Below are 27,616 nucleotides of genomic sequence, written 5' to 3'. Positions count from 1 at the left end.
CAGATATTGGTCTTCTTAGCATGTTATCTATAAATGACTGGAAAATAAATGAACCTGAACCTGTCAATAGTATTAGGTACTTGGCCTATAAATAACATCAGCTTCCACCGCTATCATTACTTTTTTGAAGTCACTGAAGAGAACTCTTAGGAGGGGTGGGGAGTTAGCGAGAAGATCAAGCGCTTTGATGTTAAAATCTGAAAATCACAAAATATCAACTAATTCAATTTCTGGACGGCTCATATTTCGAATATTACAAGATGTGCCAGTGGCCTCCTCACTTTTTGCCAAATGAAGACTATGCTCGGTGATTTTTCTTCAGATGCCAATAATTTGAAAATACAGAAAGATTGAAATTAAAGAATTATACTAACTAAAATTTTAGATATGTACAAAAGAAATAAAAATGACAGTAAGTTAATTAGCGCTCTCACACGCGTCTATCCAATCATTATAAACATCAATAGGTTCGGAGAGGAAATTGGTAGTGGTCTGGTAATCTTCTAGACATATACGGCATGTGACTCGTCCAGTATTCCTCGTTTTGTCCCTGGAAAATACAATTAATTAAAATATATCATCCCTGGAAATTTATACCCAGAGCAGTAGGTTTAAAAGTCTGCTAAAAAGCGTGTGGCAAAGTCAGCACAAATTCTGTTCTACGTATTCCACACTATTTTCTAGGAACTCCCTTTCATTTTTACTTTTACAAAATTAATTTTTTTTTTTGTGTAGCGGGAACAACAAGTAACATTTTTACCATTCCGTCAATTACAGAAAAAGACTTTTTTTTATTTCTTGGCCGGTTCTTGTTATTGGTACTTTTTTTATTTCTTGACTGGTTCTTGTTATTGGTACTTTTCCCCTTCAGTATTAGGAATAGTAATCGTTTTCTGGACAAACTCTCTTCGATATTTTAGAGGAACTAATACAGTCAGGTGAAAAAAAACAAACATTCTAGAATCATCTCAAATACCTAATACAGATAAAAAAATGAGCATTTGTGTGCGTCTCCGTAATTCTATATTTATTAAAAACTGTTGCTTGAACAACAAAACTGATAAGGAAGGAGGAAAGAACAATACCTTTCTAAATAAATTTAGTTTAGGCGAACTTTAATTTCTGATTTGTTCACAATTCACACAGGATTTATACATCATCCAGTTTATACCCCTAAAATTTGCACCTGAGAGAAAAAAGAATCAGAAAAGAAGAGAGCAAAGCAAAGAAAAAAGCAAGATAACAAGTGAAGGAAGAAGTGACCGACTGGATCAGTCGGTCACAGTAGATAAGTTATTTAATTTTTTACACTAAAGAAAGTGTAGACAAGAGATCTATTGACTGAACTAGGCACTCGTAAATTGCTTATCAATCACATAATCAATCAATATATCCATGAGTAGCCGAAATAAGAAGAGAATAAGAAGCCAAAATAAGAAGAGAAATTTCACGAGTTGCGCTGCAGAAATTAGAAAGTAACATGTTAAACATTATAAATTTTAGAGAAAAGTAGACAAACTGAAAATATCTTTTCTTTGTTATGAAAATATTGTAAAATATTTTAAGGGCAAATGCTAAAAAAATCTTGAAACCGAAGTAAGATAAAGAAAATATTGAATCAATAGATAGACCTTGCTGTGTTTGAAAGGGCAGGTTGTAAATCTAACTTTAAGAAAAAACAAAGCCTTACTATTTCTTCCGTTTTTTTATGAATAAGACCAGACACATACATAAAAATTTCTTTTTCCAGGAAAAGACAATAAATTATTTTTATGTGTAACCACAATAAGAAGTGCGCAAAAATTCAGAAAAACTTAAGATTTTGGGGAGTCCTAGTATCGAGAGCTGCCCTTTTAGCCAACCTAACTAAGCCCTGCATACATAAATTATCAACAGGCCCACAAAAAGTCAAAAAGATAGAGGCAGAAAAGAAATTTGTTTATTACTATAGATTACTTTAATGTAAAAAATAAATATAACTTCAAATGTTACTAAATTTATTGATTTGTTTGTCTTGAACTATAAAGTATATACTAAAACGCTATGATTAAGCTTAATTGTGTTTGCTTGGTAGAAGCTTTTGCTAGTTACCGGAATCTAAGTTGGTTCGACTCCCATCGACGGCAATTCTACCCGATTTTTTTCTTATTTTTTTTTTTACTTGTAAATAATTACTCTGATACTTGTCTCTTCCTTCACTGTTGCTACTCTCTGCCAAAAAATTACTTAATTGTTATGTTGAGATGAACAGTTACATCTCTAGGTAGTTAAAATCACCAAGTTGGCAACCGGATTGTGATGACGGAAAAATTTAATCCTTCGTATTCATCTGTGTGAATTCAGCGACGGCTCGTTTCAGTTCTAAGCAGAATTATTAGTCTACTCTTCTGTGTCAAATGGGGCAGAGTCGTGCCAAGGGGAAGAGGGATATCGGGTTGGCATTCTCCCCCGGGAATATCTATCCGACTAATAAGTTGGTCGTAAAATGCAGGTAAAAGGGGCTATTTCTCCTAAAAAGCTAAAAAAAAAGAAAGAAAAAATTGGTTTCGAAAATTCAAGTAAAGATTCCCTTAACCTTCTCCTCCAAACGGTAATTCTTTTGGTTAACCTCTCCCCCTCTCCTGAAGAAAAATATTTACGTAAACCCCTTACCCAGTCTAAACTCTTTTGCCCCCCCCCTCCCTACTTCTCCAAGAACGAAAATCCTTGATATGGCCCTGAGATAGGGTAATTAATCAAGGAATACTCAAGTCAACAGGGACTAAATGATACAGCATAAATGGAAACGCCCTCGACCCCTTCCTACAATAACCCAAATACACAAACAAAAACCCAACTGAAGTCTATAAATTGTAATTTAATTGTCCATCAAATTCACCAAATCGTCATTCATCTTGCATACTATCTTATCAGCCGAATATCGGATTTCGATTTTCTTTACTATGAATAAAGCAAAAATGAAGTAAAGTCATTTAGACATTTCTAGAATCCTAAGAATTCTTCTCAGAATCCGAAAAATGTCTGAATAACTTCAAAATGGATTTTGGATTCATTCAAAGTAAAGAAAAACGCGCCCTTATCGAAAATGCATTTACAGTTTAAAACATAAGGTTTTCTTAAGAGCAGAGGGGCAACAAAGAAAAACCAGTGGGGCGTAGTGTATTGAAAACCATAGTTGCCTCCCAAGCGATTTGTTGCAACTTCTATTCACTTGGCTTTCCTACTGACAATATTTCTTTATGTAGTAACTATGTTGCGGAGCAACACTACTGCTTTTATAACTTTTTGTCTCGTGATCAGCGCTATGTAGCTCCGAAAAAGTAAGAAACCTAAACTCGAAATTTTTTCCTGGGCCAGGGAATCGTAAAATAGTACAGAAAAGTCCCTATGAAGTTTATAAAATTTCCTGAAGTTTTGAAGAAAAAAATGTTGTCAAAACAGAACAACCTAGCCGGGAAAGTAAACTTTTTCAGACAATTTTATGTTGTACTCCTACAGAACATTAAATTGTCTCTCTGAAAACCGGAGAAAGAAGTTCCGTACCCTTCTATTATTTCTTGGAAATAATTCCAAAAAAGTCTATCTCGAGTGCCACATTAAGTTTTTTGGGTTGTTTTCTAAAAATTTTGATTTAATACCCTTTTGTATTTCGATCAAGTAATACTATGTAAAATAAATAAGATGACATGAGCTTTCTTATATATAAAATGTCTTCCTTTACTTAGAAATTATTTCCAAAACTGTCCTGATGTATTAAACTTTTTTGATATCCTAGAGGTAAGTGTTTTTCCAGACTAGGCAGGATATTTTTTTCAACGAGGGTTGATCTTCCAAAAACTGGATCTGACATTGGGTGTTCAAAATAAAATTTATTCTGAAATCTCAGAAATCTTTTTCTATTTCTAAGTTTATATTTTGCGAATTTCCAAGATTTTGTCTAAGTAAAATGCCCTAGCTTCGAAGCTGAACTCTTTAAAAATCAAGTAACTTTGAATAATCACAGAATTTATATTGTCCATAGAAAACTTAAGCAAGGTCCAACAACTTCCTGGGAGGGTGTAAAGAGGGAGGCTTTAAATAGATTAGGTTGGAGGAGGAGCGTGCGTAGCTGTGTTGGCCTCAGGCGGCTTGGTGCTGCAGTGAGTTATTAGTAGTAGTAGTAGTAGTAGTAGTATAAGAAACAGTTTCTAAAATTGTCGTCGTCCGTCAATATTCTTGACATCTTAGAAGCAACTGTTTCTTCTTGACAGGGTGGAATTTTTTTCAACGCGCACAGATTTTGGTGTCCTAAAAACTGGAACTTACATTGGTTTTCCATGAATAAAATGTCTTTGGTGACTTTTTCGCTTATGAAGTTTTGATTCTGCAAATTCTCTACATTTTGTCTGAGTAAAATGCCCTAACTCTGCAGCTTATCTTTTAAGAAATCATATAACTTTGGCTACTGAAAGAACATCATATTACCTTTCCGAAACCCTAAATAATATTTCCGCATCTCTGACAAATTTCTGGGAAATTATACCAGAAATCCTGATTTCGAAACAGAAGTTCAAACTTTTTCTTAATTTTCGATTTTGACGTTCATTATGTTTTAGACGTTTGTAAGTAAGACGTTTGTAACATGTTAGTAAGCAAGAAAATGAACCACACACTAGGATATAAAAGTTAAAAAATGAACTAATTCATATTCATTAACATAAGATAGGTACTGTATTAAGGTACCTTAATACAGGTAGAAACAAAAACTAAAGAATATAGAGTTTGAAGTTTACTTTGTACGCACAGAAATTATTTCAGAAGCTCTCCAATTACATTTTGACCTTACAAATAATAACTTGTAGCAATCATAACGCATCTGCAAACGTGATACAGGAACATACAAGTTTTTCAATTGCGAGATGTAGTTGCAAGCGCTTCTGTATGCGATATGTAGTTGCATGTGCTGCTGTGCAACATGTAGTTGCATGACCCATGAGCCACAGCTGCTGCATACTTCATGGTGCGTTGGCAACAGAGAAATAGTTTCTTTTTTCTATGTAGTTGAATTGTAGTTGACAAGTTTAAGGTAGTTGAAAACATTTTTGGCTTCAGAATTGTACAAAATCAAGCCAGAAATCCCACCAAAAGAAACAAGAGCTAAGAGCTAATATGGCACTTGTGACGAGGTCGGAAGAGCCAAGAGCCAAGAGCTGATATGGTATGAGCAAAATTCTAAGAATCAATAAATTGCTTTAAAAGGAAAATCAGAGGCTTAATGCCGGTCGACATTTAAAATAAGAGCTCTGAGTCACGAGTCCTTCTAAATATCAAAATTCATCAAGATCCGATCACTCACTCGTAAGTTAAAAATATTTCAATTTTTCTAATTTTTCCTCTCCCTTCAGCCCCCCAGATGGTCGAATCGGGGAAAACGACTTTATCAAGTCAATTTGTACAGCTCCCTGACACGCCTACCAATTTTCATCGTTCTAGCATGTCAAGAAGCACCAAACTCGCCAAAACACTAAACCCCACAACCTAACTCCACCAAAGGAGCGGATCCAGTCCGGTTACGTCAATCACGTATCTACAACATTTATAAGCGTTTTCCAAGATTTCCGGTTTCCTCCCACTGTCAAAAAATCTGGTCGGGATTTGAAATAAGAGCTCTGAGACATGAGTTCCTTCTAAATATCAAATTTCATAAAGATCCGGTCACCCGTACTAAAGCTAAAAATACCTAAATTTTTCTGATTTTTTCCAAATTAACATCCCCCAGCTCCCTCAAAGAGAAAGGATCCGTACCAATTAAGTCAATCTCGTATCTATAACTTGTGCTTATTCTACCCATCAAGTTTCATCCCGATCTCTCCACTCTAAGCGTTTTCCAAGATTTCCGGTTTCCAAGATTTCTGTTTTCCCCCTCCAACCCTCTAAGTCCCCGGATCCGATTCGAATTTAAAATGGAGCATCTGAGACATAATATTCTTTTATATATCAAGTTTCATCAAAATCCGATCACCCATTCGTAAGATACCTCTATTTTCACGTTTTCGAGGAATTTCAGTTTCCCCCTCCAACTCCCTTCAATGTCACCGGATCTGCTCGAGATTTAAAATGAGACTTCTAAGGCACAAGATCCTTCTAGATATCAAATTTCATTAAGATCTGATCACCCGTTCGTAAGTTACAAATACCTCATTTTATCTAATTTTTCCGAATTACTCCCCCCCCCCCAACTCCACCTAAGAGGGCGGATCCGGTCCAGTTATGGCAGTCACCTACCTTAGACTTGTGCTTATTCTTTCCACCAAGTTTCATTCTGATCTCTCCGCTTTAAGCGTTTTCCAAGATTTCCGGTCCCCCACCTAATGACACTGGATCCGGTCGGGATTTAAAATAAGAGATCTGAGTTTCGAGGTCCTTCTAAATATGAAATTTTATTAACATATGATCACTCTTTCGTAAGACAAAAATACTTCATTTTTCTAATTTTTTAGAATTAACCCTCCCCCGAACTCCCCCAAAGAGAGCCGATCCTTTCCGGTTATGTCAATCCCGTATCTAGGACTTGTTCTTATTTTCCCAACCAAATTTCATCCCGACTTCTCCACTCTAAGCGTTTTCCAATATTTTAGGTTCCGCCCCCCCCCTAACTTTCCCTTCACCGGATCCGGTCGGGATTTAAAATAAGAGCTCTGAGACACGATATCCTGCTAAACATCAAATTTCATTAAGATCCGATCACTCCTTCGTAAGTTAAAAATACCTCATTTTATTTAATTTTTCAGAATTAACCCTCCTCTCCAAACTCCCCCAAAGAGAACGAATCCGTTCCGGTTATTTCAATCACGTATTTAGGACTTATGATTATCTTTACCACCAACTTTCATCCCGATCCCTCAACTATAAGCGTTTTTCGAGATTTTACGTTCCCCCCTCAATTTCTCCCAATGTCACCGGATCCAGTCGGGATTTAAAATAAGAGCTCTGAGACACGATAGTTTTCCAAACTTCAAATTTCATTAAGATCCGATTACTCCTTCGTAAGTTATAAATACCTCATTTTTCTAATTTTCAGAATTTACCCCCCCCCCCCCAACTCCCCTAAACAGAGCTGATACATTCTGGTTACATCAATCACGTATCTAGGACATCTGCTTATTTTTCCCACCAAGTTTCATCCCAATCCCTCCATTCTAAGCCTTTTCCAAGATTTTAGGTCCCCCCCAACTCCCCCCAATGTCACTAGATCTGGTCGGGATTTAAAATAAGAGCTCTGAGATACGATATCCTTCCATACATCAAATTTCATTAAGATCTCATCACCCATTCTTAAGTTAAAAATACTTCATTTTTTCTATTTTTTCCGAATTAACCGATCCCCCTCCCCCCCAGACGGTCAAATTGCGAAAAAGACTATTTCTAATTTAATCTGGTCCGGTTCCTGATACGCCTGCCAAATTTCATCGTCCTAGCTTACCTGGAAGTGCCTAACGTAGCAAAACCGGGACAGACAGACCAACAGAATTTGCGATCGCTATATGTCACTTGGTTAATACCAAGTGCCATAAAAATTCTTGTGTTTACACACCAGACCCTTTCAAAAGGCTAAAATCTGTATGATAATTTTTACAGAGAGAGCCAAGCGACGTGAATAACTACTTGTCTCTCGCTAAGTGATCTTTGGCGAGGGGCACCTATCGAAGGGGGGGGGGGGGAATATTCCCTCCTTACATTTCAAAAATAACCTTTATTTCTTATTTCTATTAAAAATGAAAAGAAAATATTGCCCCCGTCCTAGATTATGAAAATTTCCTTTGTTTGAATCATCCCTAATAAAAAAAAAATCCTCGCTTCCCCTAAATGACCGTGAATTGGTACCCCCCCCCCCCCGTTTTTATTGTATTTTTGGAGTATTTTTTCTTTCATGTCGACACCGAGCCTTCTGAAAACCACCTGGTACGTATCAGAAGCGAAATGTGCTTCACTCCCCCCCCAAATAAAGCCGAGGCATTTGTGCTTTCCCGTATTTGCAGTTTTATTTTCTTTGGAGGGGGTGAAAACAAGCCTCCCTTCTCTCCCAAAACCAATTTCGGAAAATATTCCCGACAAGGCAACCTGTATAGAAACACATTATCCTACAGGAAATTGATTTAAAACATGATAACTTACATCTTTACTTCACATGATTTTTCGTGATTACAGAAGGGACAATTGAATAGAATGTCCAGTGGCTCAATTGCTTTCCGCTTTGGAGGAGGCTTTCGTTTACTTTTCCTTCTTCCCATTGTTGATCACCTGAAACACAAAACTGAACAGACAATTCGCAAATCAGTTTTAACCCCTTTCTTTACCATGACCAGTTAATTGTACGAAATAAATAAAGAACTAGTTATGTTTGGCATAAAGGGAATTTTGCAGTTCTGATTGAACTATTATCTTCTTCCGATTCTGGGTTTGTTTTTTGCTATACAAAAAAATACGATAATCGAAATATATATATATATATATATATATATATATATATATATATATATATATATATATATATATATATATATATATATATCATATATATATATATATAAAACCCAAATCATCATACTATTCCTGACCTTGTTGACCACAGTGTATTACACTCATCTCCAATAGGCTGACATTATAAGGCTGACATTCTAAATGCACAATTTGCTTCTGCCTTTACCCAAAATTCAGGCACCTCCTCACCAGATCCTCCATTGCATGAAGTGCTTTTCCCTATGCCTGATCTGTCAGTAGGTGAATTAATGGTTTTCAATAGCCTTGAGAAGCTTGATGTAAATAAGTCAAAGGGACCAGACAGTGTTCATCCACATCTTCTTAGGGAGTGTCGAAAAGCTCTCAGCTACCCCCTGTGCATGCTGTTCCAGTTATCTCTTCAAAATGGGGAACTACCGCATGATTGGAAAACATCTTATATAACCCCAATCCATAAAAAGGGACAAAGAGACTCAGCAGAGAATTACTGTCCCATAAGCATCACCTCTGCAGTTGTTAAGGTGCTTGAGAGATTTGTTAATAAAGCTCTAATTGAACATCTTGAGGTCAATAATATCCTTTCCACATCACAACATGGTTTCAGATCTGGTAGATCTGTGGACACTAACCTTATCCAAACATATGAATTAGTGACTACACTGCTTGATGAGGGTTTTCCTGTCGACATGATTCTTCATGATCTGTCCAAAGCATTCGACAAAGTTTGTCATGAATTCCTCATAATCAAATTGAGGGCTGCAGGTGTCAACGAAGGTGTTGTACAGTGGATTATGGGCTTCCTTTCTGAAAGATCACAGAGTGTCAGAGTTTTTGATTTGCAAGGAACTCCTCATTTCTCTTCTCCCACAACTGTATTAAGTGGCGTGCCCTAGGGCACTATTCTTGGACCAACACTTTTCAACTTCTATATTAACGAATTACCCACCCTTCTTTCAAATCTTATTACCCTTTACACTGATGACTCAAAACTAGTTGGAAAAGCGGCAACTCCCTCTGACCAGCAATCAATTCAAACAGATCTTGATAGTCTAGTAAGATGGGCTAACATGTGGCTTCTGACTTTCAAAAAATGCATTGAGAAGTTATATTTACACACATGCAAGTTATTAGCTCAGTTGGTAGAGCGTGAGACTTTTAATCCTCGGGTCAAGGGTTCAAGTCCCTTACGGGCGGTTTTTTTTCACAACATCAAAAAAATTTTGATAACACCTGGACAGCTTATCATTTGAGAGATAACAGAATATTAGCTTCTTATGAGCAAAAGAAACATTTCGGTCATTCTATCTATTTTTTTTCTATTTTATACAATGATTTAAAAGCGGGGGGGGGGGGGCGGCAGCCACCCAAGTTCCTCTCCTAATTCCTGTACGAGGAGTACAGGAATTATTAAATTACATCCATCATGGATTGTAGAAAAACGTACAGAAATAATATGAAAAAAACTTCGTTTTCTTAAAGAGTTAAAGAGGCTGCGTCCCAAAGTCGAACCTTAAAACGTACAGGAATTAGAAGAGGCAGTTGGGGGGCTGCCGCCCCCCAAACCCCCAGCTTTTAAAGACTCTTTTGTACAGGTTTTTTGTTTTTTTGCTAACCCCCAGCTCTTGGCTTGGGAAAGGCCCTCTTTTAATTAACAAAAAATTGAAATGAATGAATAATGGAATAACTTTGAAAAATGTTAAACACAAGAGGACAGGAGAACCATTGCGCCGAAACTAGTAATTAGTAACAATAAAGTCCCCCCCCCCAAAAAAACCTGTACAAAAGAGTCTTTAAAAGCTGGGGGTTTGGGGGGCGGTTTGACGGGGGTTTGACGTATATATTACGTCATAATGTAGGTTCTTTGTAATGCGGCACCATTGTCACCACTAAGAAATTCTCCAGGGGGACAAGTACGATCAGGAGCATTGTTTAAAACAAGATTCAAATGGGAATATTTGTCATTACTGTCTTGACGCATTTTTTAACGTCTTCTTATTTCCCAGAGGCCATTACCCCCCTCCCCTTACCGGCGGCGACAATATGCAATTCTGTATCAGGTCTGTCCAGTTACCTAGACTATGTGACTAGGTGTTGATAAATTAACAGCATCTTCAAATTCCGATGCTTATATAATTTACCCTATTTTTTAAATAGGGCAATCCACCTTTTTTTTAACCTAAATTCGCATCTCCGTACCTCAAGATAAATCTCAGGTCCGCAGTTCACTTGAATAAAAGCTATAATTTCTTGTATTTTTGTGATGTTCAGTTAAAAGGGCGGCCAAGCCCTCATATGTCAGTACATCATTCAATTTGCATTTTTGAAAAAAACTATTATTTTTAATGCATTCTTTCAAATCAAGAGTCAGCCTCTTTTTTTGCAAGTCCATCAAGACAAAATTGCATGCGCAGGGGGGAGGGGCTCAGGCAAATCCCCCTTCTCGATTGACGCAGCTGTCCACTGATAGCGCCTTAACAGATATTGAACGGAGCAACAAAGATGACAAAGAATATATATCAGAGATCAGCCAAGCACTGTTACCATTCATCCTACACCAAGTCCCCTTTGAAGAGACGTTATATTCCAAATATTTCAATGATGAATCACGCATATCCCAATCCAGGATTATAGCCATGGCCAACAGCGAGGACTGTGGAGAAGCAGACGATTCAGTAATTACACAGCAGACGATGCAGTACTTACATAGATTTTAAAAATAGATGTCAAACGCTTAGCCAAAAATTGATCTTAAGAGGGTTTTTTTTTCGCCAATACAATTAGTGGCAATTTAAAAAATTTGGCTCTCTGCATAATAAACTTTTAGGTAAACATACAAAAATTATCAATAAATACTAAGGGATATATTAATGTAATTTTTCTTTCATTTTTTGTTTGGAAATTTTGTATTTATACAATGGTTCTGGACCAGCTTGACGGGGTTTAAATCTTTAATTGGTCCCAGAAACTAATAAAGCACTCTGTTTTATAACCCACCTCCAGCCCATAGAGTCTGTAATTGTTCCAGATTAGTATTTAAGTTTCACTACCCTATGGGATTCCAATATGGATAGAACTAATCTTATTTTTAGGTATTCTTTGTGTAATTTTACTAGTATGCATACATTTTCAAAGTTTTACCCAATATAGGGATACCACAAAAGAACTTTATGGTAGACACTCCACCTTGCCGGGTAAGGAAAGTAAAACGTCGGAACCCATTTAGGCAGGTGGTATTCCTCTGATGGGCCCTAATGGAAGAATTTACTTGGAAATATTTCATTGGATTTAAGGTGCTTTTGCTTGTAAATTTACAACGGCTTACAAGCTTTGGCATACAGTTTGGTCATACTGTTTTGTCCTGGGTAATTGGACAGATGAGTAAGGCTAAGATCTCATTCAAGTATTCATTTATCTCAATTGCTGGATTAGGAAGACAGTTCTTTTCTTCTTCTTCTTCACTAACTCTCTCTCTCTTTTTTATTTAGCCAAGTTATTACCTCTAAAACATTATATGGTATCCAAAAATGTCTTTCAAATAATAAGAATTCAGAAAAACTTTTCTAACTAGGTACGTGTCTCTTACAAAGCACAAAAAAGGGAGATTAACATATTCCAATGCTGCAAACTACTATCTTCTTAGCTCATTTCCTAATAGCTCGTAGAAATAGTTGCTAACTGCAACAGTCGTCATATGAACTGATATCGTCATAGTGAACTGACTGTCGTCATATGTCATCCCATATGAGCTACCATAGATGGATGTGCAGAGGCAATATTTCAGGAGAAGGGCTAGCGTTCTAATTTATTTTTTAATTATTCTCAAACAATTTCTAGTAGAGAAGAAGTCCACACAGGTCTACTCCTTTAAGTAAAGAGGGGATTTTAAAAGAAGTACATTCCGGGCAACTATATTAAATTTTTCCAGGAATGGGGTGTGTTTTTGAAAATCCCAACGAGGGGGTGAAAATTAGACCAATCTGTGTAGGAATTTTAGCACGGTATCGTCTTATGTTCAGTGGGGTAATGTGCAGGCAATTGCCCCCAGACCCCAGTTTGCCCCCCAGACTCCAGTTTGCTCCCCAGACTCCAGTTTGCCCCCCCCCCCAGCTAAAATTTAGTTTCTTCAAAAATCTTTTTCAAACTAGGATAAGCATGCATAATTCAAGCATCAACAGATACGGGTTAGTTTGTGTTTTTGCTTTTATGGCACTATATGGCTCATTTTTTTCTGTTTTCAGTGTCATTTTCAGTTGATTTGGGAAAATAGCTCCAACTTTGCCCCCCCCATGATTTTGACGAAAATACGCCACTACTTTTGTTGTATATCTCAGTCTTGTTGTGCAACATTACGATAATCTCAACAATCTTTTGAAGGACTTAATACCTAAATGTCCAAAGTATTTACCCCAACAAGCATTAAGAATCCACCCCAAAATCCTCCATGGTATAACCTTGACTAACATCAATACTTCAAAACATACAAAAAAGGGACGTACCAGGGTTTAGTACTAAAATAGTAACTTCAGCACAAAAATAAACTTAATAATGAATAATGACAAGAATACATTTTATAATCACTCGAAAATTATCTTCACACTTACGTCATTATTTATTTTACCATTAGGTAACTTTTTAAAGGCCTTATAAGAAAATAGCATAATCAGCCAAAAAAAGAACAGATTTTTAAATCAAACAGCTCATAGTAATAGCTGTAAATGAGGAAAGGCCATAGTCAACAGAATCAAAATACCAAAAAAAAAAAAAAAAAAAAAAAAAAAAAAAAAACGAATTTCATCATAACAGACGTATCAAAAAAGTCTACTTTTTTATTGATTTAAACATGTTTTAAATCACCGAAATGCGTTATTTTTTTTTCTAAGAAGGCGATTGTATATCATGTGGAGAGGAATAATTTACCCTCGTTTGAAAGGAATAAAGTAGTAGCCACCCTTTTAAGTAATAAAATGGTGCTATTTTAGGCTATTTGAATAGCCTCCCAATTTCGAAGACATACTGGTGAGGGGTGGCACATTTATCTCTATACGTAGATATAGTCATAAAAAAGAATCATATTTACAGACCTAATTATCTAAAAAAAACTAGCGGTCATAGAGCATTGCAGCAATTATTAGTATAGACATCAGTGGATCTACTTAGAAGGTAGGGGGGGGGGCCTAAAACCTTAAAGTTCTTATTTCTATTCCAAATTTTCAAAATATACACGAAAGGTGATTTAGATGAATATTGAGAAAAACTTACCCCCTGACCTACCTTCATTTGGAGCAAGTGTACTTGGTCTAAGCCTACACAATGGGTGGTGAGGAAGTGACTAACAGATACCCACTTAATCTTGAGCTTATCCCGAAAATTGAATAGGATGGAAGCTTCCTATGCTTCAACAACCAATGCTCCAATAAGAGACCATGAACAAGGCATAATTATTTCCATCTGCTCAAAACAACAAAATACTCAAATGTTTTAAAGACAATCAATAAAAAGCAAACAACTGGCTATATGTAGTGCATTCTTAAAAAAAAAAAAAAAACATTGACTAAAATACTAGTTGAACTTTACCACTAAGAGCAGGAGCTGAAGGGGGGGGGGGCTTCTCATGCACAGAATAGCTAAAATTCGTTTTAACCCTTAACTGGTCGGGTGGGGTAAAAAATTACCCCAGGTACTTTTGTTCTTGAGATTTCTCAATTACCCCTGGGACTACATCCTCATGGTTCCATGTGATCTTCAAACACCCCATGGAGAATCTTTGGTGAGTCAATAGACCTACTGCGTCCATCCAGAAAGCAGCTTAGGGATCCTGGGGTAGTTTGTTATCCTAACCAACCAATTACGTAACAAAAAAAAAAAAATGAAAACTGTCAGGATCAAATATTTTGAAAAACGGCTGTTAGAGAGTCTGAATAAGTAACATTTGATAGGGAGACTATAGTTGCATTACTTTCATCATTTATCTACACCAATACTGAAGGTCTTGCAAGCTTTTTAGTTGTAAATTTAGCATTTCTGCTGCTCCAAAAGTATTTCTTGCTAAAAAGTTGAATATGTTTACCTTTCCCTTTCATTCCTTACTTTTCTAGGAATTCTTTGAAGAAGACTTCCTTTACTTTTCTAGGAAGTGCTTTGATTACAGAATGCAGCAAGAACTTAACCCCGTCTGAGCATTTGACAATCAACAAAATGCTCGTTCCCTTCCGGGGTCGATGTTGGTTCAAAGTGTACATCCCTCTGAAGCCAGCCGAGTACGGACTGAAAATACAGTGTCTGACTGATGCCCACACCTACTGCTCATCCAATGCCTTCATACATTGTGGCAAAACCACCGAGATGGTAGGCACACAGTAAATACCCATTCCTACCCGCACTACATTGACTCTGGCTGTGATGGTCACAAATAGAAACATAACCGCAGGCAACTGGTACTCCTGGATTAAGTTGGTTGACGAGCTGAGGAGACAGAATACTACCAACATTGGAACTCTTAGGAAGAACTAGTGCGAGCTCCCAACAGCGTTTCTTCTGCACAGGGATTGTGAGCCTGGCTCCTCAATCTTTGGCTTTGCTCAGAAGAAGACTATTGAATTGTATGTGTCTAATAAGACCAAAACAGTAGCTTTGATCTCTTCAATGCACAAAACAAATAAATCTGGTGTTGACAGTTTAGATCAAAAATGTGCAAACTACACTATCAGATGTTGCTGTCAGCACTAGCCAATCGCAATCTTCTTTGCAATGCTTGATATTACAGGTGTAAACACAGGAGTACTTCCCAACACATAAAAAGTATAGAAGAGGTGATCCAGCGTTGACAAATCCCCACAAAGTTGGGACTATTTCTTACAAAGCCTCATTTGATGGTTAGAGTATCCACACAACTCCCTTCCTCGTGAACTTCGAAGGTTAGAGTCCAATATTGTTGAAATCGATTCTACGGGTAGTTCAGATGCTGAACTTTCATATTCTGGCCACAAAACTTAGAGCTGCAGTTTCTGTCCTTGTTCAGTTGACCAGAAGACGACTAGCGTCTGGAGCATCTGCAAAAAAGGGTGCTACAAGGAACACCTTAACAAAATTTGTCCAGAATGTAGCTAGATGATTCACTTTTATGATAAAAATGTTGTATTTGATTGTACTTGCTTAAAGCTAAATTACAAGTTTCTATCTGAAATAATTTTACTTACAAGAGTTTTAAAGCTATGGGGTAAATATTTACATCACCCAACTTGTTAAAAAAAAAAAAAAAAAAAAAAAAAAAAAAAAAAAAAAAAAAAAAAAAAAAAAAAAAAAAAAAAAAAAAAGTTAAGTGTTAAGATTTACTGACAAACTACGCTTACATTTGAAACTAATTGTTTTATTTTCTACCCAATAGAAGAAGATAAGCATGCAGCCATTACACTTAGGGATCTAAACTGTAAATGTTTTAGCAGTGCACAGTAGCAAAACGAAATACAGCTTAAAAACACTTAAGATTCTAAATTTGCTGATTTATTTTTAAATCGAGTCTGTATTGTAAGGCATGAACCCATCCCTCCATAAGTTTTGGGCTTATTCTATAAAACAAGTTTCTCAAAGAAAAGCAATGGAAAATTAAGCAAGAAAAAAACAGGTTTTAATTTCAACAAAGCAGTGAACAAAAAATAAAAACAAAACAACACTTTAATTGAAAAATATTCTGAATATTTCAGCCTCACATATGGGAGCCTTTCTTGACAGAAAAAAAACGAAAAGAACAAAAAAAAAAAATCGTTTTAAAAAATAACCCACACACAAAAAAAACAACTAAACATGCGAAGAAGAAAAATATATAGACATGAGCAATTCACATTATAAACAAACTTCCAATGCTGATGTTACAACATAATAATAAAACAGCAAATGCCTTTAGTTAAACCATGGGTCACTCTCCTCTCAATATTCATTGTATAAATGGGAATCTTAGAAGTGAAGACTATATTTACTTGAACAAACAAAAAGGCCACCAAACCCCAGGGCCATCACCCCTAACTAAATCTCACAGATTAATCAAAAAATTTATGGATTATAAATTAAACAGATTATTTGGTTTGCTAGTTTAGCTGCAGTCCATCTACTTTCCCCAGCTTTGACATCATTCTGACTTTTGTTCACAGGGTTATCACTTGTTCCAGGACAGTTATGTAAATCACTACTGGTTGAAGATTTTACCTGCTCCTTAATTAAACTATTATCAATTGAATTTATCCTAAAATCACCTTCATCTCTATTAATACTAATACCCCCATAGACAATCTTTATTTCTATAGTTTCTCTGAAACTTTGCTAAAGTCCTACAGACACATCTACAATTTTTGTCTGATCAAATAAAATACTGTGATTAGGAAAATTCATCAGTGCTGGAATTTTGTTTATGATGTGAGTTGTTCTTATTTATTTTTTTCTTCTTTGTGTGTTTAGTTGTTGTATTTTTGAGTGTGTTATTTTTTCAAACGATTTTTTTATTTTTTCGGTCTTTTCGTTTTTTTTTGTTGAGAAAGGCTCCAGGACGTGGGACCAAAAGTATAGTGTAAAGAGCTTGCTCTTTACAAGAGCAAGGATACCTTGCTCTTTACACAAATGTTTGAATTTTGTCCCAATTCTTTAAGAACAAATCCTGAAACAAAAGGGTTGTTTAGTTAGAAGAATAAGAAGCTTTTTTGAAAGTACCAAACAAAAAATTTACTTTTAGTTGAAAAAAATTGCCTTTTTTTATTTACTGTGACCAACGGTTCAAAGTTGCAACAAAAATTAGGATATTAATAATTTTTGCAGAATATTCGACTAGGCTTGAGTTAGGGTGGTAGCTTGAATAAAACGTCTGTGTCAGGTAGAAGTGATAAGTGTCACCAATTCACAAAAATGTAGGGAAAGGTAGACAAAACTGTGTTTTTCAAAATAATAAGGGTGAGAGTTGTTTTTTTTTTAATACAAAAAAAAATTTTAATCTACAAGAGGACAAAAAATCCTGGGGGCCAATGTACCCCATACCCCTCCAATTGGTATCACTTGAAGTGGTTATTGCAAGAATACAAGGACCCAGATTCTTTCCCCACCACAGAAATCAAACTGATCCAGGACTCTGAAAAGGCATAACAAGGGCATTAACCATTACTTCTGACAACGGTTAGTAGAGATCCAACAACCCCTTTTGGTAGCTGTCTCAACAAAACTAGAATGTATCTATTGAGGCTAGATCATGTTTGAACACCCAATAGTTGTACATGAAAATCACCTCACAGAAATACAACAACAAAATTAAAATACAAATCTAAAAGTAATTACTACAAGACATTCTACACCACATATTCTGCTTATATTTTGGAATAATGGTGGAATATTCCAAAATTCTTTCTTTTCTTCATTTTTTTTTTTAATTTGTCATACTTTCTCTGTGGCTGCTCAATGGTCCATGGTACACCCAGTGCTTGAGCTTAATATGACACTGGCCTCCCCATAATTCAAGAGAGAAAAGCAGCAGCTTAAAAGTGTCCAGGGGTATGCAACCAAAATACCATATAACCTAAGAACCCTCCTGTGCCAGGAAAGGCTTGCAGTATTAAAAAGTCCAACCCTTATCTACCACAGAAAAAGAGGTGATGCCAACATTCAAGCAGTGGTATGGCAATTCTATTTCAAGCATTCTCTCTGTACACCCTAACAAGAAAATCTGAGGGAACTCCTGAAAATTTTTTGCAACAAACCACTAACTGCAGAGAATACTACCACTTCAGCTCTAACCATATTGCTGTGCTTTGGAATTCCCTAAGCAATCAAAACATGCAATCTCAAACCCAAGAACTATTAAAGCAAGATGTGGACAAGAACTGGGAGCAAAAGGGGCGGCATTTACATTGGATTAACCCAGAGTCCTTAACCCAACTTTAAAGTTAAAACTGGCAGGCATCACACAAAGAACAATCCTTTCTTTGCCTGTGTAATGGAATGAGTTACCAAAATATAATATGAAATGATTTCTTCCAATGTTATCCAAAAAATGTTCTAATTTCACTCTTTTAATGTTTGCTTTTAGTTTTGTATTTGCCCTGGGGCTGTACCTGGGACAATTGGGGGAAGGGGGTGTTTTGCCAGAAAAGCCATTATGATATTTTTACAGAGCATAAAATAATAAATTTAATGCTACTACTTTTATTTTATTTAGATATCTTGTACCTATGGACTGTTACCATAAAGCCTATTTCTCTACTAGGACAATTAAACTTCATAATTCATTATATGTTCTTAGTTTAAATAGGCTTCTGTAGTCTTGATTTGATGAAATTTGTTACTTCCTAAGTAAGTTACAGTGAAATTTAAATAAAATATTATTTGAATGATTTAAAAAAAATGAATAGCCTAGCAATGGAGAGAAACATAAAAGTCTGATTAATAGGCAAGGAACATTCAGCATAACATTATAAAGCATTAATTTCAGTCTTCAATTCTAATTTTTATATATTCATAGGGCTGCATGGGGATATTTATACAAATTAACATAATTTAGCTAAGATGAAAGTGAATATGCCCCTTGATGTCTTTTTTATGCTCTTTCCAAATTCACTATATGCTTCAGGGACAACTTCATTTTCAGCCGTTAAAGAGGCTAAAAATAGCTTATAGTAACCAAAATTTTAATGTGTGTTCTTAGAAAAACTGTTTAGTAGAACAAATTGCTATTTGTACCTGATTCAGGAATGGTAATTATTATTTTCACTAGTTTTAATAGCAATTTTTTTTAAACAGATTTCCAGGAATTTTTAAAGAGCCTAAAATCCAGGGCTATAATTTGCTCTGGGTCAGGGGAACAACTGCCCCCCCCCCCCCAGCTGAAATTTAGTTCCTACATAAATCTTGTCTAAACTAAAATAAGCCTGCATAATTAAGCATTGACAGAAACAGGTTAGTTTTCTTTAGTATATTTTTATCTTTTTTTGACATTTTTTCCATGACCACACTGCCTATTCTATGACAAAATAAATAAGAGTTCCAAATAGGGACAGGTCCTTTTATTAGACAGTGAAACAAAAATACAAAACAAAGGCTCTAAGTATTTTGATGACACAGTTGTTCATCATCATCAGTAGAGTTACTTTTGACAAAATAAAAACTTCAGAGTCAAAGCAAGTTACTGGCTCATTGACTTAAAACATTCACTAATTGTTCTTGAATATTGTAATACAACATTGCATAAAGGCAGTTAAAGTTTCTTCAAAATAGTTGGTCAAAGTAAGTAACCAGTCCATTGACTTAAGAAGTTCACTAGCTGTTCTTGAAATTTGTAATGCTGCATTGAATGGTCTTCTAATTAAAAATGAAACAATGCTGAATTTATAGGTGCTAAATTCATCATTCTGTTCTTCTAATAGCAAATGAAATGTTGCTTATTCTCAAGTTGTTTCACTGTCTAATAAAAGAACCTGTACCTATTTGGAACTCTTATTTATTTTGTCATAGAATAGGCAGTGTGGTCATGGAAAAAATGCCAATGTTGTATATATGGGGATGACAGACCAACCTAAGATTAAACAACATTTCATTTGCTATTTGAAGAACAGGATGATAAATTTAGCATATAAGTTCAGCATTATTTCATTTTTAATTAAAAGAATATTCAACACAATATTACAGAATTCAAGAACAGTAAGAGATCTTCTTAAGTCAATGGACCAGTAACTTGGTTTGACCTACAATTTCAAAGAAAATTGTACCACCTTTATTCAACACAGTATTACAAAATTCAAGAACAGTTAGTGAACTTTTTAAGTCAACAAACCTTGCTTTGACCCTGAAGTGATTATTTTGTTGAGTGTAAATACAGTTTGTTTTAATTTTGATATGTTAGTAACTCTACTGATGATGATGACCAACTGTGTCATTGACATACTTAGAGCCTTGTTTTATATTTTTGTTTCACTGTCTAATAAAGTGACCTGCCCCTGGAACTCTTATTTATTTTGTCATAGAAAAGGCAGTATGGTCATGGAAAAAATGCTAATGTTGTATATATGGAGATGACAGACCAACTTAAGATTAAGCAACATTTCATTTGCTATTAGAAGAACATGATGATAAATTTAGCACCTATATATTCATCATTATTTCATTTTTTAATTAGAAGAATATTCAACACAATATTACAGAACTCAAGAACAGTTAGTGATCTTCTTAAGTTGATGGATGAGTAACTTGCTTTGACCTACAATTTTGAAGAAAATTGTACCACCTTTTTTCAACACATTACTACAAAATTCAAAAACAGCTTGTTAACTTTTTAAGTCTATGGACCAGTAACTTGCTTCAACCCTGAAAAGATTATTTTGTCAAGTATAAATATAGTTTGTTTTAATTTTGATATGTTAGTAACTCTACAGCCTTTGTTTTATATTTTTGTTTCACTGTCTAATAAAAGGACCTATCCCTATTTGGAACCCTTATTTATTATCTTTTTTATTATGAAATATTTTTTTTACTGAAAGTAAGGAGCAACATTAAAACTTTGAACAAACATATTTTATTCCATATATGAAGGGTTGCCCCCTCCTTAATACCCTGCTCTTTATGCTAAAGCTGTTAAAACTTAAAATGGCCCCTGTGTTTCAGTAATTGTTCTTACAAAATTGGGACAAATAGTCAAACTTTAGTGTAACGAGCATTTATACTAAATTTGCTGGCTATTTTACCAGGATTTTCATAATCTTATGACAACTGTCAGTTTCTGAGACTGGTTTAAAAAAAAAATCGGGGAAAATTCAGATTTCTGGATAAAAGCTTTTTTCAAATGTGTTCTTATATATTGCTCATGTTCTATAGCATCAAAAATATTTCTTTAGCAAATATTAATTAATCTTCATGCTTTCAGTAAAATTGTTTTTGAGATGGGCACAATAAGTTTGTTCAAGCTCTCTGTCCAATAGCATCTTGTTACTCTAGCCAGTCAAATAATTTTAAGCAAGCAGTACACATGTGAGATGCAATTAATTTATTTTTGATCGTCTTCTTACCTATTGCTTACTAATTTATATAAAAAAACTAATTTATATCTTAAAAGCTAATTTTTATATTTAGGCTAATTAGGCTAGTTTTTAACTTTAGCCTACATCATAGCTTATCATAAAAACTATATACAAGGTAATATTGGGGCCCTAATTAAGGGCTCATAATAGAATTTGCCCTAAAAGTTAACATTGCATATGGAAAGAGCATGGAAAAGGGCATGAAGTGATTTATTCACTTTCTTCCTAAATCATATAGATTCTACTAAATTATCCAAATATGTATATATTAACTGCTACTTCTGGGACCATTTTCAGGGTGAGGGGATATTATCAGAAAAGAAACTGTTCTATAACGTTTAGAAATAACACAAAATAAGGAATATAATATTAGGCTACTAGCCCCATTTTTTTTTATTTACTTCATAAGCAGCCAACCACAATTACTAAAACTTTACTTTCATCACAAGGTGTCTAAACTGGAAACTATTCTGCAAAGCACCATAGTTTCCACACTATAACACTTAAAAATGCTAATTTTAGAAGCATATCCATTTCTAATTGACCCTCCTTCTCCATGGGGCAAACTAAAATACATAAAGTGGGCAGGGTTTTGAACCAGAGGGAAAAGTTGGGGTTATACAATATGACATCAAAAGGTCAATCATCAACTGCTCCCGCGAGCTCCACAAGGATATATAATTTCGTGGTGACGCATCCAAGACAGAGAGAAACAGGAGGAAGGCTTTAGTTGAGGAGTTGAAAAGAAGAATAAGCTCAGGTGAGCCCAACCTCATGATCTTCAAGGGCCAAATCATTCCAAAAAACGAGGCTGCTCATCGCAGTTGGGGAGCGCCACTCCGGTCCCCTCCAAAGCAATCCACGATGGAAACCTAGTTATATCGTCGCATCCTCATGTAAATAGTTTTGTTTCCCAAGTGCTTTGTTTTGATAAATCGTCAGTTGATATTTCTTGTGAAGCTTCATCCAATCCTTCTCCAAATGTTTCCCATGTCGATTTAAGAGCTATTTCTACTAATTTTAATTCAAATGTTATATCTAATAATTCGCTCGTGTTATGTCAGAATTCAGCAGATTCAAGTTTTTCAAGTACTATATCTGATATTACCTCTGAGTCTCAACAGCCAAATATCCTGAGTCGGAAGCCCCTTTCGGAAAATACTTTCCGTGTTCTTTCAAGCAATGTTGACTGTCTGACAAATAAGCTTCTAGAATCCGAAGTGCTTCTTAGGGAGGAAGCAGCAGATATTGCGAGTTTTGTTGAATTGTTACCAAAACATAGTTTTTTTGGCGGTTACTGAAACATCCCTACAGATCTTGGGATATCAACTATTTAGCAACTTGGAGCACTCAAATTGTTGAAGAGGAGTTGGTGTTTATGTAAGAGATGGTATCCAGGTTAGTGTTGTAAATCCTACTATGCTTGATATATCTTTGATAGAAAGTGTATGGTTTGATATCTCCATTGCTAATAAAAATTTGCGTCTTGGGTGCGTTTATCGAAGTCCAAGCGCTCCTTCCCTTGAAGATAGTGAATTGGCCCTCAAAACTATCATTGATGAAATGACATCTTCAATATCCCTTCCTAGCTCATTTGAGTTAATAATCACTGGAGATTTTAATTTTCCTGCAATTGAGTGGGTTGAAGGAACTGGACATATTTCATCTAATAGTAGAGACTCACCTTTTCTATCTTGCCTATCAAATAATTTTCTTCATCAGACTATCAATAAGCCTACACGCTATAGAGCTGATCAGAATCCCTTGCTGTTAGACCTTGTCATTTTGCGTGATACTGATTCCCTCATTCGTAATGATTATTTACCGCCAATTGCTAGTAGTGACCACCTAGTTATTCTGTCTGTGTTGTCCCTAAATAGTTGTCCTCAACCTAAATTTTGTCCTCAGACTTTCACTGACTATGAGGCAATACAGCAGGAACTTTCATCTGCAAACTGGTCAATGCTTATCACCAGTGACATCAATGAGTCATGGCTAAATTTCAAAAAAACTCTTCTTGCTCTTGAAAAGAAACATTCCAGGGTTATTTTTAGGAAACAGCCCAAAACACTTCCCTTCCTCACTAAGGAAGTTAAGAAGCTGATTAACCAGAAATCTAGAGCTTGGAAACGGTATATGAAGAAGAGGAACCAGGAGACCCTGTCATTTTATAAGGCAGTACGGAATCGTGTAACAGATTCTGTAAAAAAAACTGAAATCTGCCTACGAGGAAAATTTGGCTTCTGAGATCAAGTTAAACCCAAAATCTTTTTGGAGACATGTCTCTTCTAAAAACCCAAATCGTCATACTATTCCTGACCTTGTTGACCACAGTGTATTACACTCATCTCCAATAGAAAAGGCTGACATTCTAAATACACAATTTGCTTCTGCCTTTACCCAAAATTCAGGCACCTCCTCACCAGATCCTCCATTGTATGAAGTGCTTTTCCCTATGCCTGATCTGTCAGTAGGTGAATTAATGGTTTTCAATAGCCTTGAGAAGCTTGATGTAAATAAGTCAAAGGGACCAGATGGTGTTCATCCACGTCTTCTTAGGGAGTGTTGAAAAGCTCTCAGCTACCCCCTGTGCATGCTGTTCCAGTTATCTCTTCAAAATGGGGAACTACCGCATGATTGGAAAACATCTTATATAACCCCGATCCATAAAAAGGGACGAAGAGACTCAGCAGAGAATTACCATCCCATAAGCATCACCTCTGCAGTTGTTAAGGTGCTTGAGAGATTTGTTAATAAAGCTCTAATTGAACATCTTGAGGTCAATAATATCCTTTCCACATCACAACATGGTTTCAGATCTGGTAGATCTGTGGACACTAACCTTATCCAAACATATGAATTAGTGACTAAACTGCTTGATGAGGGTTTTCCTGTCGACATGATTCTTCATGATCTGTCCAAAGCATTTGACAAAGTTTGTCATGAATTCCTCATAATCAAATTGAGGGCTGCAGGTGTCAACGAAGGTGTTGTACAGTGGATTATGGGCTTCCTTTCTGAAAGATCACAGAGTGTCAGAGTTTTTGATTTGCAAGGAACTCCTCATTTCTCTTCTCCCACAACTGTATTAAGTGGCATGCCCCAGGGCACTATTCTTGGACCAACACTTTTCAACTTCTATATTAACAAATTACCCACCCTTCTTTCAAATCTTATTACCCTTTACACTGATGACTCAAAACTAGTTGGAAAAGCGGCAACTCCCTCTGACCAGCAATCAATTCAAACAGATCTTGATAGTCTAGTAAGATGGGCTAACATGTGGCTTCTGACTTTCAATGTTGACAAATGCCATGTAATTCATTTTGGCAAAAATAACAAGCATCATAAGTATTTCCTTCAAGACAACTTCCTTTCTGCTGTTTCTGATGAAAGAGATCTTGGGGTTATTGTAGATCACCAATTAAAGTTTAGCAGCCATGCTAAGTCTGTTTCATCTTCTGCAAATAAAACCCTCGGTATCATAAAAAGAACCATCTCCAGCCAACACCCTAGAGTTCTTATGAAGTTATATAAGGCGCTTGTACATCCACGCCTGGAGGTTGGAATGTCATTGGCAGCCCCTTTCTTCAAAAAAGATAGGAAGTTGCTTGAGGATGTCCAGTGTCGTGCCACTAAGATTGTTACCAACATGAATAAATTTCCATACAAAGAAAGACTATGTCGTTTGAAGCTGCCAACGCTGACATACCAACAGAAAAGGGGTGACATTATTTTAACCAAAAAAATCCTCTGTAAAAATACTCTTCATGGTCTCTTTGCACAACCCTTGCATTCTGGTACTAGAGGACATTCTTTGAAGCTCTCCATGCAGCGTTCCATGAGTAGACATAGAAGCCACTTCTTCAGCCAAAGAATCATCAATATGTGGAACCAGCTCTCTGAAGAAACAGTTTCTGCTACTTCAATTGACATTTTCAAGTCCCACCTTGATAGGGAATGGCTCTGCCAGGAGTTCCTTTACAATTGGGAAGCTGCAGAGTCCTCCACAAGAGTCTAATCTAACAGCCACAATCTACACCAAACGAATTCTTTTTTTTTCTCATGGAGCATCACAAGGATGGATAATCCTTATATCACTCCAAGCTGCAATTTAAGGTAATTTAAGGTAATAAAATTATATTTTAAAAACTAATTCTAGCCATAACTGGTAATTTCTGTATAGTAGGAAGTCAAAAGATAATTGAAAAACTCATGCTTCCATTAATGCTAATATCCAAGAAATTACACTTTTGAGTTTAAATTAGCCAGCTGTTTCTGAACAATTCCAATAGTAGGCTAGCTGTTGTAACATTGGCCTGTGACAAAATTTACCCTATGGACAGTAGGACAAGGACTGATTGGTTAAGCCTTCTTTGTTATGGTCATGATCTTTCATCATTGCTACTCTTTTTCCCCCAGAAATTACAGCTAGTCAAGGGCAAGCTTTTGTGGTGTTAAAAGTTTAAAGAAAGGATATTTTAGTTTTTGAGTTTTTTTTTCAAATACTATATATAGCTAGATTCTGATGATTGCATATTGTTTTTATGTCATTGTTCATTCATATTGCCCAACCCCTACATTTCCCTCAGCTTCAAAACCTTGCCAACTTTAAACATTTTTAGTTTTGTTGAAGGGGGATTTTAGAAAGCTAAGAAATAGATGCACTTTTGTAATAATAAGAAAGAAACAATATGCAATCATGAGAATGTTGCTATATGTAGTAATAGGCGTCTTCAAAACCTTGTGACAAAAGTAAAGGGTAAAATTCTAGTTAATTGACTTTTACCTATCTTGGAAAGGGTTTAGGTTAGGAAAATGAAACTTACAGAAATGGGTCTGCAGGCTGAAGTATGTCCCAGGGAGGTATTTTAAAGTACACACCTCTAATCCTTCTTCCTCTAGAAGGCCCTGAAATTTGCCTACATGACAGGAGACCTATTAATCTTTTAATTAGTACATGACCTATTGAAATTTTGACAAAACAACATTTTACCTTAATTTTGAGTTACTAGTTGCTTTTATGCTGCCTTTAGTTCTGAAAATGCAATTCCTGTTATTTGAGTAGAATTTTGAGCCATATCAATGGTTTTTTTTTCAAAATTTAAGAAATGTGTTTGAATATCTTTAAAACCTTATAAAATAGAAATGAGCAAAGCTATAAAGCTGAAAACAATTTTGTTGAGCTTCAATTAAGCAGAAGATCTATTTTGCAAGGTTTCACTTTTAAAACACACACATTTTTAAAGGTCAGAGCCCTCTAGAGGGAGAAGGAGTGGAGGTAGTTGCTTCAAAATACCTTCCCTGGACATACTTTAGTGTGTAGGTTCATCCCTGAAAGTTTCATTTTCCTAACCTAAACCATTTCTGATATTAAGAAGTCAATTAACTAGAATTTTACCCTATTTTGAACCAAAAAGAGATTGTATAACAAAATTTTGATAATTTTATCTTAATTTCATAAATAACAAGAGACAACAAGCCTACCTAAATTTGTGGCAATTTGTCAACAATAATATAAAACGGTTTGGCGGTTCTTCGTCAAAAGATTCACAAAGGTAAAGTTTCTGTGGTAAAAGTTAAGAATAGATGTCAGTAAAGTATATAACTCCCACAGAGCCCATAGCGAAAGAGAATATAGAAAACATTCTATAACTGCCATAAAGGACATAATCGGTTAATTGGAGAACTGACTTTAAAGTAGATATATAATTCGTATTCTGAATTTAATAAAGTTTAAGGATCTTTTTTTTTATTTGAATCAAGTTGACCGTTCAACGTCATAGCTTCAATGATTGAAATCCCATACTTACTCTTTTTTTGTCAGTCACCAAGGAGGCTAAGCACAAAATTTTAAATTTTCTGAATAATAGCCGTCTATGTGGTCCAGCTTTGGAACAACCTTTCTGAACAAACTGTTGAAAATAAAAACGCTTAGGAAGGTAAAAAGAACAATTTCGAATGGCCTCAAACATCAACGTCTCCACTTGATCAGGTCCAGAAGGGGGGTAGGTGAGGTGAACAAGCAAGTAGTTGGAAGGTTGGAATGGTTTTAAAAATAAGTAAATAAAACTTAC

General features: G+C 35.6%; 1 protein-coding gene across 4 annotated transcripts; it reads right to left on the bottom strand.

Annotated features, from left to right (window-relative positions):
• Positions 1-350: 350 nt before the first annotated feature.
• Positions 351-27,128, bottom strand: LOC136032647 (transcription elongation factor 1 homolog). Of its 4 annotated transcripts, XM_065712922.1 has the most exons (4): positions 27,027-27,090; positions 13,771-13,947; positions 8,155-8,280; positions 351-550 (listed from the first exon to the last, which is right to left on the bottom strand). In XM_065712922.1, exons 3-4 carry the CDS (start codon positions 8,268-8,270, stop codon positions 418-420), a joined length of 249 nt encoding a protein of 82 aa, XP_065568994.1. In that variant the 5' UTR covers positions 8,271-8,280; positions 13,771-13,947; positions 27,027-27,090; the 3' UTR covers positions 351-417. The 4 variants fall into 4 exon arrangements, with proteins under 4 accessions (XP_065568994.1, XP_065568993.1, XP_065568995.1 ...); XM_065712921.1 differs by lacking the exon at positions 13,771-13,947 and having other exon boundaries at positions 27,027-27,128; XM_065712923.1 differs by lacking the exon at positions 13,771-13,947 and having other exon boundaries at positions 8,155-8,293; positions 27,027-27,074.
• Between the last annotated feature and the right edge of the window lie 488 nt (positions 27,129-27,616).

Source organism: Artemia franciscana, chromosome 11, assembly GCF_032884065.1.
Source record: "Artemia franciscana chromosome 11, ASM3288406v1, whole genome shotgun sequence".
NCBI classification, from domain to species: Eukaryota; Metazoa; Arthropoda; class Branchiopoda; order Anostraca; family Artemiidae; genus Artemia; species Artemia franciscana.
The sequence above is the reverse complement of the archived record's forward strand: the minus strand, read 5'-3'. Positions and strand labels throughout refer to the sequence as shown.

Coding starts and splice junctions, on each gene's coding strand:
- LOC136032647 (XM_065712921.1), bottom strand. CDS start 8,270: ATGGGAAGAAGGAAAAGTAAACGAAAGCCTCCTCCAAAGCGGAAAGCA. Junction 551..8,154: donor AAATCATGTGAAGTAAAGAT/GTAAGTTATCAT, acceptor TGTATTTTCCAG/GGACAAAACGAGGAATACTG.